The sequence below is a fragment of the Clinocottus analis genome, unplaced genomic scaffold (assembly GCF_023055335.1).
Source record: "Clinocottus analis isolate CAN_PGR_092001 unplaced genomic scaffold, fCliAna1.0.p SCAF_10, whole genome shotgun sequence".
NCBI lineage: Eukaryota > Metazoa > Chordata > Actinopteri > Perciformes > Cottidae > Clinocottus > Clinocottus analis.
In genome coordinates, this window is record NW_027175821.1 from 6,361,978 (window position 1) to 6,380,476 (window position 18,499).

General features: G+C 41.8%; 1 protein-coding gene across 1 annotated transcript; it reads right to left on the minus strand.

Annotated features, from left to right (window-relative positions):
- Nucleotides 1-566: 566 nt before the first annotated feature.
- tspan17 (tetraspanin 17) lies at nt 567-17,872 on the minus strand. The gene is made up of 8 exons (XM_068584538.1): nt 17,155-17,872; nt 9,220-9,270; nt 6,610-6,756; nt 5,660-5,830; nt 5,029-5,154; nt 4,325-4,372; nt 2,706-2,822; nt 567-2,497 (listed from the first exon to the last, which is right to left on the minus strand). Exons 1-8 carry the CDS (start codon nt 17,242-17,244, stop codon nt 2,432-2,434), a joined length of 816 nt encoding a protein of 271 aa, XP_068440639.1. The 5' UTR covers nt 17,245-17,872; the 3' UTR covers nt 567-2,431.
- Between the last annotated feature and the right edge of the window lie 627 nt (nt 17,873-18,499).

The window sequence follows — 18,499 nt, forward strand, 5'->3', positions numbered from 1 at the left end:
CACTAAAGACTCACTTGAGTACAGATGCATTGTGCTGCTCTGGATTTCTTTTCCACCTCGCTCATTCGTGACATCTAAATTCAAACGATTGTTGTTTTGTCTTGCGTTTCTCTTTTCTTTCAAACGAGCCCGCTGTCTAAAAATACATCCAAATGACAGACTCTGAAACAGGTGCAGTCAGATCAAGTATTGTGTTGAAGAGGGAGCGTGTGGGTGAAAGGAATATGCGACATGTAAGCGTAGCAGGCGATCATAAGGTGCCATTGCTGAACGAGCGCTTGTGTGTGTGTGTGTGTGTGTGTGTGTGTCTGTATACTACAGACGGACTCAGCGAAGCAGGGTTTGGTGTTGCATTCACAGAATATTAATGCTACTCATTTTTAAAATGGTATGTGCATTGCAATTCAAAACATGTTTTCTTTTGGCGGGGTGTGCCAAATCCTGCCAGTGCCGTGTATCTGAAGGACACTGCCACAACCAGAAACTACTGTAGTGTTAAATGCAGTCCAAATATATTCTGTGAGGATCATGGCGGGAGATGAAAAGCTGTGAGTGCGACTTAATAATGGGATGCCAGAGTCTTTTTTTAATTTTTTTTTTTTAAATGAACAAAAAGGGACCACAAGCCGGTTACAAAGTGTAAACTTGAGAAAGAACAAATAAACAGAAACTTTGCTCAGCATGAAAACAACAACATGGCAAATTGAGAGACTTGTTGTTAGCTTGGTTATTGTCCTACATATCAATAATCTAGTCGACGTTCAAGCAGCATTCATGTTATATTGAGGCTGTTGCTAATATGAAAAAAAGGTAAGAGCTTGTTTTTACTATTCTATTTCAAAACCAGTCCAAACGAAAGATAAAAGCTAGAATGTAACATTTTACATTTTATGTTTAAATTCTTATTCCAACTGGCACTTCCCGCATAAAAGAAACAATAAATTCACATTTTGGCTGTGTAGAAATGCTATTAGTTATTCGGCATTCCTTATAAAATCACAATTGAGGCCGGACAAAACCTTGGCAGTTAGCTTGTGGCCGGCTGATATTATTTGGTCTCCATTAGGACTGCTGACAACATTAACAATAAGAAGCTGTTGAGCAGTTGCCTGATGGGTCAGAGGTAAAACAGGTGCCTGGTGAAGCCAAACAATGAACTCAGAATCAAATAAAAGTTGTGGTATAAAAGGATAGAAAATAAAGGATGAATAAAGGACATCTTTTTTAAAAAAAACAGACAAATTCTTATTTCACTATGCAGAGAAAAACAAAATAAGACAAGCGTGGTAACATAATTCAAGTAAAAAAAAGGCCCCAAACCAGCAATCCCATGTGCCTGAGGGATGCTTAGAGATAAACAACAACCTCAACTATGAATCAACCCCTCTCTCCGTATAGTGTAGTCCTATGATCCTAACACACCAGGCCTTCCCATTTCAAAAATCACAACATCCTTCGGTTTGCTAACGGAGAATACAATCACTGCAGGGCAAACGGGAGCTGGACTTTCGATTAACTGTTTGTGTTTTCTGCGACAGGTTTGTGGAGCTAAATTGCACAGACATGGATGGACAAAAACAATAGATGTGCGTCTAACCAATGGCAGAAAGCATTATATTTCCAGCCCTGAGGTATTGTGGGGGGGGGAGAACAGGAAGGGGACAAAAATATCACTGGAAATTAATGGAACTTTTTACACTAAGAGTTAGAATTGAAATCTCCTGAAATGATTTGGAGTTGCAGACTTGACCAGCCGGTGTTTAGAGTCTGTTCAGTGGTCATAAACATTTAGGATGGACAAAAGAAAATGACACGCAGAGGAATCCATGTGTTTTTTTGGCAGGCCAGCCAGCCACGATTCCCTACAGCAGGAAGTGGGGACAAGCTCGTGAAAACAGGCTGTTTGTCGGCGGTGATGTTCAACCCCTCACTGAGTGGAAGGAGGCTGTGTGACAATGTAATGCTCGACTTAAAAAAAGGAGACTGAACGTCCCTTTTTCTTGGTTTATCTTTTCATCCATGGCTTCCAATCTCCCAATTGACAAGAGTCATTGTGCAAGTGCGCCCAATAAATGCACTTAACCAAAGAAAAAACATCAGAGGAAGCAGACAGGAAAGAAAAGAGAGAGAGAGAGAGTCTAACTATAAAGTAGGCAGGACAGTCCTCTGTATTTTAGGGTTAAAATCCAGCTGAGTGGTAAACAAAGTGTTGACTGTTTGGTTTGTGTGGGGTATTCTTCTCCCCGTTCAAGTGTCACTGGTAAAACAGGGAAGTAAACTCTTTGTGTATGCACGTATAAAAGTGTGAGAGTGCATATGTGCTGCTCAGCTCAACGGCAATGCAGTGTTGACGGGTTTCGGTTCTCCGTCCTCATCTGGACGGGACTTGTGTGCTGCGTTGACTTCGCTGGGCCTCGCTTCATCCCTCCTGTCACCAGTTGGCTTTGACAGCTTTGACATCACTCACCAGGTTTTGAGCAAGGCAGATACCAAAAATCTGGAGAGGAAAGCACAAGTAAACCAGAATACAGCATGTTATAGTTACAGGGGTTTGCGTGACAGTACCCATTGTCACCACTAGATGCCAGTGATGATACAAAAGCAGGTCCAAGGCATTTTGTTAGCTATATTTTATTTCTAATGCGCTAGGTTTCCTTGTGTGAATATTTGTAAGAAAACAATACCAACATAGAGGGTCTCCTTACCTGTAAAAGTGCAATACCAACAAAGACTCCAGCTACAATAATCAAGTTGTCCTGAAGCCACTTCTCAAACTGTCCCACACAGCCCTTGGTATAGATATATTTCTGCCGGTCCAGCTCCTTTTAAACAACAAGAACAGATTAGAAGTTAATTCAGATGAAGCGTGAGGATGCAGTTTCCTAAAAAAAACAGAATAAAATGATCCGCTCTCAGACAGGACATTGGCTTTTCGCATGATTTAAACAAACATCTGAACTCTGACCTATGACTAACACTAAACCAAACAAACAACAGATAGCATTTTGAGCAGTGACTCCTTCACCGCTGAGGAGGTTCAGGATAGCCGAGTCACTCTTACATTACAACTGCTCTGTGTCTGGACATCATGGAGAATATCAAGGCAGTGTATTTAGTTTCTCGGGGGACCCTGTCTGCACTGAACAAACAGGCAGAAGCTGTTTCCAGATGGCTGTTTGTGTTGTCAGAGTCGCACCGTGATATACATGGTCTATTCAGGGAAGGACATAAAAAAAGGTGTAATTTAGAGCTGCAAAGACACTAAAATTGGAGTGTAAGAATGGGTGTGAACAGTACCCTATACAATGCTCTCTTTGTTATTCTTCAAGACAATTCAACCAGGCAAACCCTTTGTTCTCATGCAAAACCTGAAAGCTATCTTCCAACCAATGGAAGCTAAAGGGAGCCCCTTGGGAGCCAATAAAAAAGCAGGAAACACTATGTTGTCCTGGCTGCAAACTTCCTTTCAAGCTATTTCAACCCCCCCTGCCCCCTCCCTCTCCGCCTTTTTTATGCTGCCGTCGTCCTCGTGTCTCCTGCTGCCGTCGTCTCCGTGTCTCCTGCTCTTCCTCTTCCCCGGCCGGCACTCCATAAACAAGCTGCACAGGAACTTACTGCACATCACTGATAGTTTCAGCAAAATGTCAATGGCCAGGGCATTAGCAGAAGAGCACACAGGGGAAATTAATTCATACCAACTCCGTGGCAGGTGGTTCACTGTATTGCAGTGCGCCTAGCAACAGCAATCTCTCTGACTGCAGTGCAGCGAGTTGTAACCACCACACCCACACACGGAGGAAAAGGGAACGGACTGGCATAACCCAGTTGTCAATTACAGAGTGTAGTAAGGCTGCTCTCGAGGCTATAACTGGAGCCTAATTATCCCCGTTAGAAGAGCAATCTGTTATTAAGGCAAGAAGCACGAGGAGGGGCCCGTGTGCGACTTAACCCTACACATTCTCTGTGATGGCCAACTGTTGCTGGGTTCACGTTTTGGGTGTTTTTTGTTGTTGTTTTTTTTACGTCTTTTGCATCAAGAATGTGAAATAAAAAGGCTATAAACATCTAAATGTGATGGGTGTATTTTATTTAAACGTTTAACTTGTTACTTATTGGGGGTTTGAGACAAGCAATCAAGCCCAATACAAATGAACCTGATTGCCGCTCCACCCATCACAAATGCTAAAATTGTTTCAATCAAACAGGTTGTTGATCAACTCGCCCTCAGGAGTAATTTCACTGAGCAGAAAGGCAGGCACTGCCTGTCAATCACGCTCCACTACTGACACCGACTGTACTGTGAATGAGAAATGGAGATACACACCACTTTAAGCCGAACATCGTAACCACACTGTGTGTTGATGACATCCTCCTGCAAGAACAACAGAAAAATGTGAAAAGCCGCTCCATCTCAGCTGCTGGTCACAATGTTTGAGATGTTGAATGTCCTATTTAAAGTCTAAGGGACCAGAGCAGAAATAAAAAGTAACTACAAAAGTAAGTAAGTGCTTTAAAAAGTAACTTAACAAGCTACTGATAAACAATCCGTGAAGTGACTGACTCCTGAATAATGGCATCAAGAATTGCTTCATATTAGGAGAGTCCTTAATTGTCTGACAAAGCCAAGAGACTCTCGTCGACCCTATCTTGTCTGTTTTTGACTTTTAAAGAGAAAAAGTAGAAAGAAATAGGGCAATTTAAAAACTAGTTTAGGGCTGCAATTAACGTCTATTTTGTTATCGGTTAATCTGCAGATTATTTTCTCCATTGATCTTTTCGTTAACATGCCTTGTTTTGTTGGACCAACAAGTCCACGACTAAAACTACATCCAGTATACGATCATGCACGACTAAGAAAAGCGTCAAATTTAAGGAAATTTGAGGAAGTGTCATTTTAACTGGAGAACTTATTCTATCATCAAGTTAGCTGCATATTCATCGTTACAACTCTGTACTAGATTATGAATTCAAATGATGACATGTATTTATGCACCAGTAACAAAGCATCAGTACGGTTAAATGACTCACTGCAGGGTCTTTGACGCAGCAGGAGAAGGGGACTCCACAGCGCTCTCTACTGGGGTTCGGCTCAGTGCAGTTGAAGTAGATGTTCAGGTTCCAGTCGTCGGCCCCGTGAGCTCCACAGCATGACCACTGAGACAGCAGCAGCAACAGGCAGAGATTAGGCAGCCAACTCCAGTTAACAGACAGATTTATTTGCTCTGATCTGGTCTTTAAACAGCTCTTTAGAGCCTGGCTCAGGTCAGCTTGGGTGGGTAGCCAGCTTACTGTGGCGGGTAGCGGCTACAGATAGTGAGACACAGATGGCGAGGCAACAGAGGATCTAATCGCCTTTACAGTACAATATGACAGAGGCCAGTGTTTACACTTGGGAGCCAATTATCTAAACTGTCGCATTCATATAATTGGATAATCATTTGAGGGGAATACAATCACATTAATCATGAGATTTGCTCCACAAATCGCAGCGGCTCACTAGGTCTCCTCTTTGCCCAGAACTAGCCTGATTCAACAACAGCTTTGAAACTCATTTGAAAAACAACATTTCTTGAGCTGGGAGTGTCTGCTTCCAGTAAGGGAAGATGAGCCGCTGTGAGTAGGTTGAATTTTTTTCTACTGGTAGTAGGTGTTGACTCACATATTCCTGGGCAAAGTCAATGAGGTTCTGCAAGTCGATGTCATCGCGGTAGGCCTTGACATTGTTGTTGATGAAGAAGTTGAGCTGGTCTTTGATCCAGTCCTTAAAGACAAAGGCAAGGATCCCCGCTGTCAGCTCCAAGAAGAAGATCAAACCCAGGAACACAGAAAACTGCAAAGTACATGAAACACAACAGCCAAAAACAATACATCAGTTTATTCAATCAGGGAATCTGTGTACAACAAAGAGAATCGTGTTTTCAAAATGGATCAGAGCACCAACAACAATATTTCTGGCATTTCTTGGAAAAAAGTAAAAGGACAACAGCTCTGATTTAATGTCCTTGTGCTGGTCTTGTTGGAGGTCCAGTACTGATTTGCTGAGTGAGAGTGCAGCAACAAAAAGCGCAGTCCCAAAGGTGCCGTTATATCATCCGCTTTACAGTAAATGTAGGAGGAGAAGGGCCTGATGATAAATGCACAAAAGCCACATTAGCTCCTCGCTCTGACGCCTGACTTACCGCTGCTAATGGACACTGGCTGGAGTTAATAGCTACTCAGAATCGCAGGCAGCAACAAGGCATGTTTGTCTCCGTCAGTCACATCTAGTTATCGATAGAACTAAAAACCTCCCAAAATGGTATTGCCGTGGCTTTGGGGCGTGAGAATAATCCCAATACTTCTTACAGATCAAAAGACTTAACACAGAATAAATGTTTTGGTGGTTTATGAAACTCAAATCACTGTTTCTGATCATTACTTTCTGATCAAACGGCACTTAGTTTCGTGATGAGCTAACACATATTTGTGCCATGCAACCACCCAGAGCATTTGGCTCAGATGAGTCATCTGCTGCAGTGACAGCCTCAGCTCTGGTGTGAACTGCAGAATAAAGGGGGCGTGAAGTGGTTGAATTGGTGTCTGCGCTCAGAAAATCGGGAGCTGGCTTACAAATTTAAGCAGGGAGGTGTTCTCTCTGAGCGCTCCGATACAGCCAGCAAAGCCCAGGATGAACATGACCCCTCCCACGACGATGAAGAGCCACACAGGGTCGAAGCCCCCGAGATCTGTGATGGCTGTCAGATTGGACAGCACGCCCTGAGGGAAAGGGGAAAAAAGGCGAAGGAGGGTCGTTAAAATTCTGACTATAATATTCAAAAAAAAAACCTTGCCATCTTTATTACATGGGTCCCAGCAAAAACCCGTTCTCTACAAAAACACAGTTAACCTTGAAAAGAAAGAGATTGTGATATCAAAGACAAACAGAAGAGAACTAAACCAAGAGGCCAGCTGACGTTGCCCTGGCAGGAGGCTGCGGCCCATCAGGACCAAGTCCTCGCGCTATAAACAGTTTTTTCCCGTCGGCGGTCGGGCTCATTAACACAGCACGGGTCCCCCACTGACTGACTGTCATCCCCAGGACAATTTCTTTCCGGTCTTTCCCAATACACTTTCACATACACTTGTTTATAGTACTGTTATCGGTTTGTGTGTGCACTTGAGATGTATATTTTATTGTAAATTCAATGTTTCTATTTCTTGCACTGTGTTGATAGTCGTCTAATGCAGTGGTTCTCAAATGGGGGTACATGAGTTGTTGTTTTTTTATATAATAAAAATTAGCATACATCTTAAAAATCCTTTTAAAATGGTTATTTAGTAAATATTCAATTTAAGTTCATAAACTGAACTGTATGTATGTATGTATGTATGTATGTATGTATGTATGTATGTATGTATGTATTCCATACTAAATCAGACACTGATAGCACAGCATTATGTTACTTTTTTTTTCAATAAATAATGCTTTGCACTGGTTAGGGGGTCCTCGGCTGAAACAAATATTTCATCGGGGGTACATCACTGAAGAAAGGTTGAGAACCACTGGTCTAATGTATGCACCACCCACCAAGACAAATTCCTCATATGGAAACAAACCTGGCAATAAATGGTTTTGATTGTGATTCAGAGATGCAGAAGCACAGCAGAAAGGCTTTAAAAAGGCATTACTGTTATTTGATTAGCATGGAACTGCCAATTGTTTTGCTTTGTCGATTCAATAACACATCCCCATAGGGGTTTCTAGCATTTTACGTCATAGGAATCCAACACAAAAAACCTGATCTCTGTCCAATTGAAACAAGTAACTTTTATCAGAAGAGACACAGTTCAGAGCAAACATTCACAAACGGACGTCTGTCCTTCCTCTCTGCATATCCTGCCCTGACCGAGCCCACGGTGTGTCCAACATGTTTTCCTGTCAGTCTCTGCTCGGCATCATTCCTTCCAACGACACATTAGTCAAACAAAAAGCCAAAGAGGGGCCCCCGTGTAAGATGAGTCAATGTCACAGGGTAGCACACTATAGAGAGGTGCAGTTTGGGAGTGAAAACACTTGTTCGTATAAAACATGTACTGGTTCGTGCACGATCTCTCACCAACTCTTTCTATATTTCGCACCAATCTTGAAAGAGATCCCACCAGGGAGCATGTGTGCCTGCTCTGTGTTCTGACGTGCCTACCGCTTGTCACATACAGTGCACGTGTCGAACACTTGCGCCTAAAGCCCAAGAAGCTGAAATCTCCCATTGCTTACGTTAAGCTCCCACTGCACTGAGCCCAGGAACATCTATACGACAGAGGCATCGCTGCATCCTGTTGTTTTTAAATGGCATTCCTGCAGAATAAAGTGCCTTCATTTGAATTCAAGCATGAAGTACGGAAACAATGTAATCTGGCTGAACGCTGCAGGCTAGGAACCAAATTATAGTCACTGAGTCCCACACTCGCCATTATGCCTTCCCAGGACCCGCTATTCATCATTCGGTCTAATCCCTTTAAAATATTCACGCGGTCCCACCAAGGTTCTCCGGTGCGGGCCTATTTGCATGGAATCCATGACCGGACGTTACTAATCAGTACATGCTTCCACGCTGGTGCAGCATTTACTGAACAGACGGTACAATTTCTGGCTAATGAATGAACAAATTGACTGTTAACTTGATAGGAAGGCATAAATACGGTCATGAGCTGCTGCAGATGAGTTTAATAACAGCATCTGATGTTTGCTGCTAGTATACTATGGAACATTTACAGAATTCATCTCGTGATGGGTAAAGACACTGAATTTGTGGTAGCGATGAGTCAAATGCGTTTGTAATTTTGGCCTTTTGACTCATTTGTAGCCATCACTAGCTTCTGTGAAATTCTGCAACTACTGGAAAAATAATGTTGACTCAACAAAACTTTTCGACCCACAAAACACTGATAACTAATAATAACTTTGGCTGCAGCAATTGAAGGAATTTCTTGAGACAGCCATGGCATGTTTACCGAGACCATTATACGGTGATATTCCTTTGAGTGCCATGAAGCGTAACAGGAACGATGCCTTGTTTTTTTCACATTATTTTTCTTAAAAGCCCTGTTTTCACCTAAACTCTTTTGTGCAAATTATACTTCCATCTTATCTCCGCCGGAGTAAAGAAAAGTATTTGAGCTATGTTGTTAAGGCAATAGTGTTGTATTTCAACAGTGTGTGCGCGTGTTGTGTTAAATTACCTTCTCCGCCCATGCCCACAGGCCGATTCCCAAGAATGCAGCTCCTAGTAACTGTAACACAAAGCACAACAAAGAGTCACTTCACTTGTCAGACGAAAAGCAAGAGTGAATAATGAAGGAATTCAATATTTGAGATTTAATAACCATTAAACGAAGTTGAGATAGTGAAAAATAACTTCTCTCTTAGACAGATTGTAATGGACAGACTGTAAATCAGAAGTGATTAACCCCCCCTCACACACACACCCAACACACAGTCCTGCTAGTCCTTTTACTGTCAGTTATACTCTGATGTGGGTGGGGCTGTAGGAAAAAGGTGATGTCATGGTTACTGTGGATCAATCAAACACACAAGAGCATGTACAGAAGAAACCTCTCAGTGAAAATAACCAGCATTCTTTTAAAAAAACGGCAGGGCCGTTGATAGTGCGTTTACATAGAACCCCATCACTTGGAGAAAGAAGCTGATTGAGAAAGTTGGCTTTGAGAGTCATTAAAGAAACCTCGCCTCTGAGAAATGTCTTAACTTGCTGGGGGGACCGAATGAATCATGACATCAGCTTATTGAAGGTTAGAGCCATTGCAGTGCACGCTGAGGATGTTGGAGGTTGTGATATCCTGAGAGTTAAGGATAATCCCTTCAGCATTAGCCTCCAGTCCCAGTAAAGGATGGATGTTGGGCTCAGTGTGAAACACGAACAAAACACAAATACTTTGAAACGCACTCGGGCGACTGCTTGAGAGGGACCACCACACGTAGAGAAACTCTGACGTATACGATATAAATGGGGGATACTATGGCGTCAGGCTAGAATGAAACATTAACACGTTTACCGCCACAAAACAAATGGTCCTTCATATCAAGTTTTTCTTCGTCCATAGGACCTTTTTTCATTTGTGGTAATGCTGTTATAGAAATATTGAATTCCTACCATTTTATGTTTACATTTTTTAAATTAAGAACTTTGTTCCATTGATTAAACGTTTGCAGTGAGTAATGTTTAGATTGTTCCTCCAGTAGCATATTGTGTATTCTGCCAATTCTTTAGTTGTAATTATCTAAAATGAAAAATCCTGTTTTGTCCCGGTGAATTTATTCTAAAGTTATTTTTTGTAAATGACTGAACCCTAATGTGCATATTTACATGCAATAAATGTTTAGATTACCTACTTTAGCTCCAAACAGTTTTTATTAATGGATTATGCTAAATGTATTAAATAGATTGTAAAGGCTTTACTAGTATACTTTTATTTTTTCTCCAGGCTTTTAAGCTGTGCTATTGATTATAAGATTGATAATAATAGAGTTCTAAATCATCTAAATATCTATAATGCAAGACCCCTTCTGTTTTACATAACTAATGTGGTTTAATAAGGACAGAAATTCAACAAACAACAGTACGGCTTAAAGTGAATATTCCCCGTTTCTGATCGTGTGATTTTATTGGTATAATGCAATTTTCTAATCAACTGCTTAGCTGCCACAAAATGTCATTCCTCTGAGATTTGGGAAGGTAATGAACTCAACTGAGGCACACTAAAACGACAAAGCCAGAAATACAATAGCGCCATTGAAATTGGATTAAATCATTTTGTTTGGAAGATGATTAAATCGTGGGAAGCAGGTAAACTGATGGCAATCCGTCAGCATGCATAACAAGACCAACAAATGGAACTGTGAGGGGTTGATTCATGCATGTTGTGGTTACACAAGCAGTAGAGAAGGGTGTGGTAGTTTCAGCTAGAAAGAGAGGAAATGTCAAGGTAGCCACGTGGAGATCGGCTGGAGGAGATTAGACTGACAGAGTAGGAGTATTAAACCATTTAGCCTCAGACGCTAAATAATCCACATAGATTAAAAAGAGACGGAGAAAACAACTCTCAATTTACAGCATGGAAACCGCTGTTATAACCCTGTCTGCGAAAGAATTTGACTGACTGGATCTCGAGATTTTGTGGATAATGACCAGTTGTGAATGCTTAATCATGATTAATATAGGGCTGGGCAAAGTTGAAAATTTAACTGAATTATTGCATGATTCTTCTGCGTATAATCGCATTACGCGCCAAATTCAATAATGAAGTAAAAACTAGTGTATTGCACGCTTTTATTTTAAAGTAATGTTATCAGAACAATATAATAGGCACTCTCGGAGCAGCAGCAAGTTAGCATACATACATATAGTTTATAAATCAGGTTTTTTTATCTCTCTTTCTGAACAGGTACCAGAAGAAACATTTGCATTTTATAAGGGAACAACATAAACAGTCTGTTCAGTAGTAAAGGTCCCTGTTAGGGACAAGCCACTCCTTCTTTTGTCCATGTTCAGTTTGTTGCGTGGCTTAAAGATGTATGTTAGACCGTACAGTAGAATGGCATGGATTATGTACCAGGACACAAATGCACTTTGTTTTTAGGAGGGCATCCAGACTGAGGTCGCAGAGCATAGTTATGACCGGACGAATGCGAATCAAATTTACAGTTAGTTAGGATTTATTAAGTAAAGATAAGATGGGAAGTCTGAAATAGTGCAGGACACAGCTATGAATTTAGGAATTGCTTCTGTAATAAGATTGGGTGGATTAAATTTCCCCGGTTTCTGAAACTTAAGTTAAGATAGGACAAGCGGTTAGGACATGTTTCTGTAATGAGGCCCCTGAAGGCTCGTCTGAACCTGGGCCTTCTTTCCAAATTAAACACAATAGCCCAAAATTAAAGTTTGATAAAGAAGCACTTCGATTTGACAATTTCTAGTTTATAACCGAGAAGTTGCCCTCAAATGGGAAAGAAAGTGGTGCCAAGTAATTATCATCAACATAAATAATCCAAATATTCCCAAAATTAGACATTAAGTGCTGAAATTAGGAGTCCCGCTAATGATGTTGCACTAATGTTGCTTATTGCAGCATTAAAAAGGCCAAGAAACCTGTGTTTACTTATATATATTATTTTGCATTTCATTCATGGAGACATTTTCTAACTAACGGAAAAGACATTAATTAGAAAGACTGTCGCCTAACGACTGTCACACAGCCGATGCACTTCCGGTCTAGTTTTCATCGCTCTGTCCTCAACAGGAAATCAGAAGTTGAGGAAACTTTCACAGTTGGCATAATTAGCCAGAGATCATCTATGAATGGCTGCGATTTGTATGAGAACATTACCAAAATGTAGCAGTTTCTACAGTTTCAGAAAGTATCCTCATAAAGTGGGGAAAGCAGACATTTCTAGAGCTACACGAGCTGCAGAGACCGATGGCACAGAATCCATACTGACTGATGCCATGTGTCATAAAGTTTATCATGCAGTATTCCGTGGATAATAGAGGTAAGCTTGTAAATACACAACTATTCATGGCTTATTGCGAATCATCAATGCACTGGTGGTTCAGAATGGACGCATCACAATCTCTTTTCCCGTCTCTCTTATTTGTTCTCTCCGATAAACTATCCAATAAAGCAGGACAAAAAAATATATATTTTTGCTCCAGACATCAGAATAGTACTTCTTTTATATGGCCAATTTTGTTATTATTTCCAGTCAAGTACCTCAATGGATGCCATGCCGATTTATATTCACTCTGCTGCACCTGGCGGCCTTCTGGAAGGCAGCACAAAGTGGCACAATATGGAGGCCAACATGCCTCAAGATTCAAGATATTTGTATTGTCATATGCAACTTCATTGTACAGTTACTGTAAATAGAAAACTTTGTTTTGCTGGATCCTCCGAAAACACCTTCCACCACCCCTGTCATTTCTGCTTACTATTTCTTATGCAATTTATCACTATATATCAACCAGTGAATGGTATCAATAATTCCATTTCGAAAACACAATAATTGAATCCCTATTTCGGAAAAGCAACACAGCCAAACAAAACTTAAATTCAAGTAAATTTTAGCAAAAGAAAGATGCTAAACTAAATCCAGGGTTCCTGGAACAGCGATTTGACAAGAAAGTTGCATCTAGCTTTCTTTTCCCGTCTCCAGTCCTTAGCCAACCAGCCTTTATAAGATTGTCAAGCCTTTACCTCCCATAGGTGCTCAGTCCACTCGCCGACGAAGAACGTAAGACGACTTTGGACGGCGTTCCACTGTCAAACATCTCCCACTGGGAGCAAAGCTGTTTTACAGGCTGTGGCGTACAGGTCTAAACCCTGAGCCTTTGTTCCCTCGGCATCGAGCTCACATAATGGGAAACATCCTCCAAACGCAATGAAAAACACTCTGCTTCTATGATTACTTTTTTTAAAAATTTTAAAATGTTATATTTTCGAAAACAGAACAGGGACAATAGTATGGAAAACATCAGTCCATACTATCATCCATACTGCGTAAGAGCCCTGTAAAAGTATATAATTTTCTCCTCTATTGCGGAGACTTGAGCTAGGGTTACTTCAAAAGTATCACAAGGCAATGTTGTGAAGTGTGTTGCTGTATTTGAGCAGAACACACTATTTCACGTGACGCATATTCTTTACAGAAAATGATCTGCTAACATAACTTCCCTCCTGAGACAATAAGGTTTGATTAAAGTGAATGTGACTCAAAAAATACATTGAAGCTGAACTGAACCTGCATTTGTACAGTTATTGTGTCATTTCCTTTCATCTAACTTTTCCCACACAGCGTGCTGCTGGAGTCAAATTCAGCTCAGTCGGTGGCATTGAAACACGCCCTGTGCTAAACTGCTACCCTAGACTAAAAACCTTCTTATGATTATCAGAGCTTTTTCATCAATGCTAATTTCATCACATACGACAACTTGCATCTCTCAGCAATTAAGCAATAAAACCAAGAAAAGCACAGAACTGCATTTTTGTTCTTGCTCAATTCATACCTCATTGTTTGTGTTTATTTGGAGACAGATTGTTTTAAAAACTGAATTTGTTTCTTTATATATCACCTGCTGTAGGAAGCAATTTATTTCCCTTTCTTCTGTGCATTTGTATCTCTCGAAACTATGTGCCGTTATCACCGAGCAAATAAACAAAATCTGGAACTAGACGTCCCCGTAATCGGCTCGTTATTCAAAATCAGGCTGCGCTGGTTATTTTTTCTGTCAAATGCTGCTGCAAGATGTGCGCGTTTGTGTATGCGTGTGGGTGCGTGCGTGTGTGTGTGTCTCCCAGAGTGTAGACTTCCTCTGGATGTGAGATGGAGAGATTATCAACACTTGAGAAGATGCCTCCTTAAGCCAGCTGATCCCATTAACCTCAACTAACTCGCAGACAAGCCAAGCTCCACGCTGCCTGGACAGACACAACATCACAAATACACAGGGTATATAGACGTACTGAAGAGTGACTGCCCTTTTGTTGACTCACTAACAAGCTGAATCTCTAATGTCACCGGCCATTTGAACACAGCCACTGTGGGACTGTGATATCACCGGCGCTGCCATTTTGCAGTCATACTTGATAGTGCAATATCAACATACCAATTGGGCGGATTTATTAAAACATCATGCTACTAAAAACAAGGCCAGGATACATCTGACAGGAATGGACTATGAACATGGTGCCACAATGGAGAGAAGCTGATCAAAGCTACTATTGTGAATTTAGAGTATTGTGCAAACCCAAATGACTCATACGACACACACTAGCCATTGAGCAACAGCAGAAATAAAAAAAGGAATCAGAAAATAAAACGCTTTGCGAGTGGACGTTTGCCTCCCTGTTCACATCTGATTGCATCAGTGGAAAGTGGCGACTACTAAAGAGAAAAACACACAGGCGTTTTCTCGTGAAAGAATTACTGAAACAATAAATGTCATTTAAATAATGAATAATTTCCTCATCATTTCAGCTTTACTATACACACAGTCGAAACTCTGTTTTGCTTTCTTCCAATGTGATCAGAGATGTATGCCACATGTAGAAACATGAACCCCCGTCTACCTCAAGATGTAGCTTGAGTAACGTGTTCGCCACTGACTGCATTGACTCTAGTTTACAGCTGTGATGTGAAAACCCAACGTGAACAGTCACACTTGAAGTGTAAGCTGGCTAATAACACACGGCCTGCATCCAACCAACTCAGCAACTTGGTGAGAGCTTAACAAGCACTTAATTACAGCATGCAGAGCGTCCAAAGATTTTTAGCAGCTCAGGCAGAAAAAAAGTTATTAATTAGGTGGATGGGAGGAATGCGTCTGCTGTAAGGACGAGAGAAAGTACGTTGTTCATGGATGAGAACAATTGGCTGTTAACTGCGAGCACGCCACAGGGAGAATTCACACAGTTGCACCGCTCCCTTTTGTTCACTAAGTTAAGGGTCTTATAAGCATTCTGTCTCAATTTGGGCGGCATTTTTTAAGCATGACAAGATCACTGTGGGAAAGACAAATGGGTTGATTTGTGGAGAACAAACCTCATTTCTCTCTATTTCGGCAATGCACTTGCTTGTCTGTCAAGTCCTGTTTCCCAGCACTCAGACAAGAGGAGAACATCTTCCCGCAATTATTAACGGAAACAGCCAGCGAGCTGGAACTTGTTCCACTGTTTCATAGACTGCTCAGACACAGGACTGTTAGTTTTGGCCCAAGTGTCAAAACAGTCTGAAAGAACTGAATATGAGTCAGACACAACACCACAGCACCATTTCCTGGTTAATTTCTAAGCCAATTGAATTACAGAGCACCTTTCATTTGTGAGGCCAATTGCAAAATTAACTTGTTTTGAGAACAACTCTGGCCAGCGACATGTTTGGCAGTTCATGTCCGTCCAGTTTCTGACACAAACATGTCAAAGATTATAGTGTAATACTCCTACATTTGAGAACGAGTGTTATGAACCGAGGAGGTGGTGACGAAAGGTGGAGCAATAGGAAGAGATCCAGTTGCATGTGAATCCCATGTGCCTGATGAGTCCATCAGAACAAGCATATGGAGGGAGGGGAGAAAACACAGAATCACACCCCGTCCCCCATTCTTTGTTATTTCCATGGATCTTTGTGCGTTCGTGGGTGTGTCAGTGAGAGAAACAATGCTGTCCCACAGAGCCCCAGAGTACTATAGCGAGGAGGGAGTGAAAAGGGGCGCTTGAAAAGAGAAGGGATTGGGGGCTTGGGGGGTGTTCAGGTCTGTGTGGCCTTTTCCCTCCAGCAGTGTGTGGGAAGACCCTCCGGGGCACACAGACACGCCATTCCTTCACCCACAGACATTATGATACATCAGTTGCAATGCAGCCGGGTGAGGAGGAGGAGGAGGGGTGAAGGAGGCTGAACAGAGGAACTTTTCAGACGGAGGAGGGATACATATGGAGGGGGCATTGTGAAGGAGATGTGGGCCAACTTGCCAGCCCAACAATACAAATGGGATTCATGTAGTTTCTCACAACACAATGGCACCAATCTTTACCACCGAGAACCAAACATCAGCCCAGCTTTTGTCTCGTTATTGTGCATCGCCACCAGCTACACTCGCAGAGAGTCAAACCATCACCAGATGTGCCTTTACATTTGTATAAACTACAGTTAGCCAATGAAGTAGATTATTTAAAGTGACTGGTGATATTTGTGACAACAACAAGGCCATTTCAGAGACGCATGAAAGGAAAAAGTTGCATCGTGAGGACAATAAAGAGAACGTTTTGAGAATAAGTGGTCTGCTAAACGAAATGAAATGTAATATTAAAGCGTGGAAGCATTAGAGCCGACCTGAGGACTATCCTCGGCAAAGAATACAATTAGTGACTTCCTGTAGGACAATCAAGTAGTCAAAGTGACCAGTTTAGCAAGTTACCACAAGTTAACAACAACGCGTGACAATTAATTTAATACTTTTCTGGGAACTTAAACGATCGTATTACATCTCTGGGATCATTTCAGTTCAACGTCTCCCACTCCAGTGGTCACTGACGTCCAGCTATAACTGTACCAGTTCAACGAGACTTAAAGTTGGAAACATCAGTTAAACTGTGTTTACTCACCCAGAACAAAATGTTGAAGCCAAATAAGAAGTACTTCACGCAGCAGCTGACCTCGGCTCCTTTATAATGATGATGGTGTTTCCTACTCATTCTTCCCGGAGACACGGCGGCGGCTAACTGCGAAGCTAACCAACCGTCAGATAGTTAGCTCAACACGGCAGCTTCTTTAAAAGCTCGGCCAAAGCTGCAGCTCTTGAAAACAAGCTCGGCCCCAGTGAGCTGGCTCCATCGGCTAATGTCGCACACCGGCGGGTTCACGCTCCGGGCCGCATTAGTAAAGGAAATCAAAACATACGCGGGTAATTATCGTCTCCTCGCTTCGACCATTGGCTCGCTAGGCCAGCTAGCTGGCAACTTCTGCGGTTAGCATAAGCGGCTAACAACAACAAATGCATGGACACTTCAGGAAAAGACGTTTCAGTCGAGTTTTAAAAAAAAAAAAAAAGTTGCCTGGCGTTAATTTCCGGGGCGTGCGCGCGCACCGGGAGACAGATGTGAAGCTGATGGCCCTTCAGCTAAACGTCCTCTCGATTATCTCTATTGCCGCATCGTCCCGTGAAATCTTCATCCTTGTAGTTTTGTGCTGTAAAACAAGCCCCTGCTGTCAAACGAGGAAACCACCGCGCTGGCTTTTGCCCCCTTTTTCCCTTCCACCTCGTGAGCGTCCCCTTGTGTTTCAAGGACGGGTCTCCAAAAAGATCCACAAAGCTAAGTTGTCCTGTATTTGGTCGCCTTCAGGTCAATAGATGCGCAGGTGCAGCAGGGATCGCAAAGTTTTATAATTTAATCAATGCAAAATAGAGGTGTGGGGGAGAGGGGGGGGGGGGGGGACAATCCACAATAGTATTTCAATTTCACGCTTCACAGACAAACCTTGTTGTTAATTTTCCCATCCACAGCAAATTAGTCGTATGACAATATATTTCTATACAATTCTCCGATAGACACATTTATATTTTGCAACACAGTAAAAAAAATATATAGAAAAAAAGAAGGAAACGAGACGAGATGAAACATCTCAGCTTGTGAACTCAAGCTCCCCAACCTGCTTTGCAGCTGCTGACGACATGTCACCTTATTTGCAGTTCTCCTTCAAGCCTTTCTCATTTTGACTTAAATGAAACCTGTGATATCTAACACACAGATATCACCTTCCCCTCAACAAATCGACTGTGCCAGAATCACATAATTGTAATCACGTAGTGTGAGCATCCAGACTGCGTTTAGTTGTTACCTGTTGCTACACCATGTTAACATCTCTGTTTGGAATAACACTCTATCTCCTTTTCATTGTATTGTCTGGCTTCATTCGAAAAACTATGATAAATTTGTAAGAAATAGACAC